We start from the raw sequence: 2,786 nt of genomic DNA on the forward strand, positions 1-2,786 counted from the left end.
CGGGAGTCGCTAGAAATATTAGGAGTGAATTCTGAGATCAAACCTACTAGGTCTGAGCGGCGAAAGCGACAGGGGTTCGGACTCGATCGTGCGGGTTCTCTAGAATGGGCGTCCAGCCAATATAAGCACAAGTGTTGAACAGGCGTATCGCCACGTGGTGGTCAAATCATTAGACTGCACAATGCATGGGGCTACACGAAGTCAACAGCGCTGGCTCCAATCATCTTTCTCTGATTTTAAAAATCGAATTGACCGTGTTCTCGCTTGAATATTACATATTTGAAAGTACTACTTGAACCGCATCTTACCTGGACTCAGGCAGATTCGTGGACTGGCATAGTGCATCGCGGTAGGCGGGTCCTACAATCAGAGCGCCACATTTGGTCGTTGCGTCATCGAACGTCACACTCGAGACTAGCTTCGGGTGACCTTCAGTCGACGGCGCGTCGATACCATCGTCGATAGCTGTGTTTACCGACTTAGGTACTTTATCCAATATGTACACTCCACCGAATACAGCGCAATTTCTGGAGGGTGCAAATTTGGAACGAGAGTTCCATCTCTATGTCAGCACATATTTCATAGAACATTTTTGGTCCATGCGTGTCGATATTGACGAGGTCGGTTCGATCAGTTCTATAGAAAATTCCAGTTCATTGCATGTTGTTTGCAACGTACCAATAGTTTTTTTGTGGAGATCGAAAGTGCCACTGGGCCACGTCCGGAACTAGCTCGACCAAATTTATGTACAAGCATCATCACACATGGATCCAGGATAGGTGTGATATGGAAGAAATTTAGACTAACAAAGTTTTGGCTGGGCTTTGGATAAGTCATAAGGTGTTATAAATATTAGAAAATCACACACAAGACAAACAATTCAAGGATAGATGTGGTGTATCTAGTAGATAAAATAACATATTATACACGCATAACTTTGTTATATCACGTATATGTGAACATAATTAGGATAACAGATGCATACTTAGTATCACTTCAAAAAGTGCACTAGAAGCCATTTCCGAATCTTGGACTCATGCACACCTATATAACAGCACGAAGCAGAGAATACCTGCAAAACGCCTGGGCTAACTCAGCAACACCATAAATCGGGTAGAGATAGGGTGAATTTCCAAACCTCCCCAAAGACTTCAAGAAAAGCGAAGTCCGCTCTAGTCCAGCAGTCGTGGACAGAGTAGCTTTGTCCTCCGCGTTTGCAATTGCGTAGCATATGAAGGATTGCAAGCGCTCTGACAGTTTGTTCGTTGCCAAGAACTGCGTAAAGGGGATGTCCTTATCATCTGAATGATTCGCAATGACCGTCGCGTACTGCTCTTGATCTATACAGTTTTTCAGAAATCGCATCAAGAATCGCTTTTCGACGGGCGACACCGCCTTAGTCTTGAAAATATCTGACCGTGAACAGGGGACCTGTATGGGCGTGAACAGACCCGGATTGTATGGGCGATACGTGTGAACTGCTACACTATGACCATATAGCTATAGGTATGTATGTAAGAACAACTAGTTGGATAAGCGCATCACGGCGTACAGGAAGCAACCATATGCACACCAACGGGCGGATAGCTTGCTCTTGTAAAAAAAGAAAAAAAAAGAATAGCGACTCCGAATTGCAGGGAACGGCGCACGGAAATTGACTGATACTTTTCACATGAGGGTGTCCAATCTAGTGCACAGGTGCGATCGAGGCGTCGATATCATCGCTCACACACCCACCTGTTGTATGGCGGCGTCACTGTACACACACGTTGCTTCCAATGGGCGGAATTCGAGATACTCGCCAACCTTTGATCGGATCAGCAGCTGTCAGTAGTGTAGGGACAGTGCTTTTTTGTTTACTCGTAAATTTCATCTATATCGAATGTCTTGAAGAGAAGAATGCTTAACATTTGAGTCACATTTCCAAACCTGCTTCATACTTCGACGAGCGTACTGCTGGACAACAGCAACTTTGGCATCAAATCGATGCAGAATCGATTTCCGTCTTTCATGAATTGCTTAATTTTCTCATCGTTTTCAGCCGCATCGGCCGTCCCTATTGCATCCTCAATAGCACTGGATTTAGTTGGTACTACAGTCGTGTCAGATACGTAATTCCGCTTGAGCAAAGCAGAGTCCTCTCCATCCGCAAACCCGGAGTCTATGAGATGCTTCCTTGCCTGCATAGCAAGGGGAATTAGATTACAACAAAGCGTGATGCGAAATGGATGTTAGCACATTGTTGTCACACAATTTACAGCTACTATGTAACTTATAGAAGTGCATAAAGATTCAACTTGCAAAACAAGCTTTCTCTAAAAACAATACACAAAAACAATCTTAAACCTTTATGAAAATCAAGCTCGTTGATCTTGATAAGGAGGTACTTCTAACCGTCATATATAGCCAAGAGTACCTTCTTTCTTCTAGAGTCCATAATCAAGAAAATACCTTCTGGTCCGGCTGATGTACGTTTGCACTATCGCCCTCGCTACTGATACTTTTGATGAAGTCACGGAAACCGGGGAGGTTAAGCGTAGACCACTATTTTTCCGGATATACAATTGTGGGAAAAGTTAGAGGGATCAGGACTGTGCACGTGAAAGCAATTTTTATTGTGCTCTGTAGATTGACATCAGCATATTAAAAGAAGAGTTGCTCCCGCACTCCATCAGGAATCCATCTTACTACGTCATTCGAATTTGCGTAACAACATCGAATGTAACGCTTATGATAGTTCACACCGAACCACAACTTATATATATGATTGTCGTCAGAGAGGGGTC

General features: G+C 43.8%; 1 protein-coding gene across 1 annotated transcript; it reads right to left on the minus strand.

The window, feature by feature from the left end:
* Positions 1 to 304: 304 nt before the first annotated feature.
* Positions 305 to 2,544, minus strand: SARC_13923 (hypothetical protein; the record flags this gene model as incomplete). The annotated part of the gene is made up of 5 exons (XM_014291945.1): positions 305 to 527; positions 1,073 to 1,431; positions 1,738 to 1,824; positions 1,941 to 2,180; positions 2,452 to 2,544. Coding segments are annotated over 5 exons (1,002 nt in total), but the record flags the coding sequence as incomplete, so codon positions are not given.
* Between the last annotated feature and the right edge of the window lie 242 nt (positions 2,545 to 2,786).

Source organism: Sphaeroforma arctica (genome assembly GCF_001186125.1).
Source record: "Sphaeroforma arctica JP610 unplaced genomic scaffold supercont1.3918, whole genome shotgun sequence".
Classification (NCBI taxonomy): Eukaryota; class Ichthyosporea; order Ichthyophonida; genus Sphaeroforma; species Sphaeroforma arctica.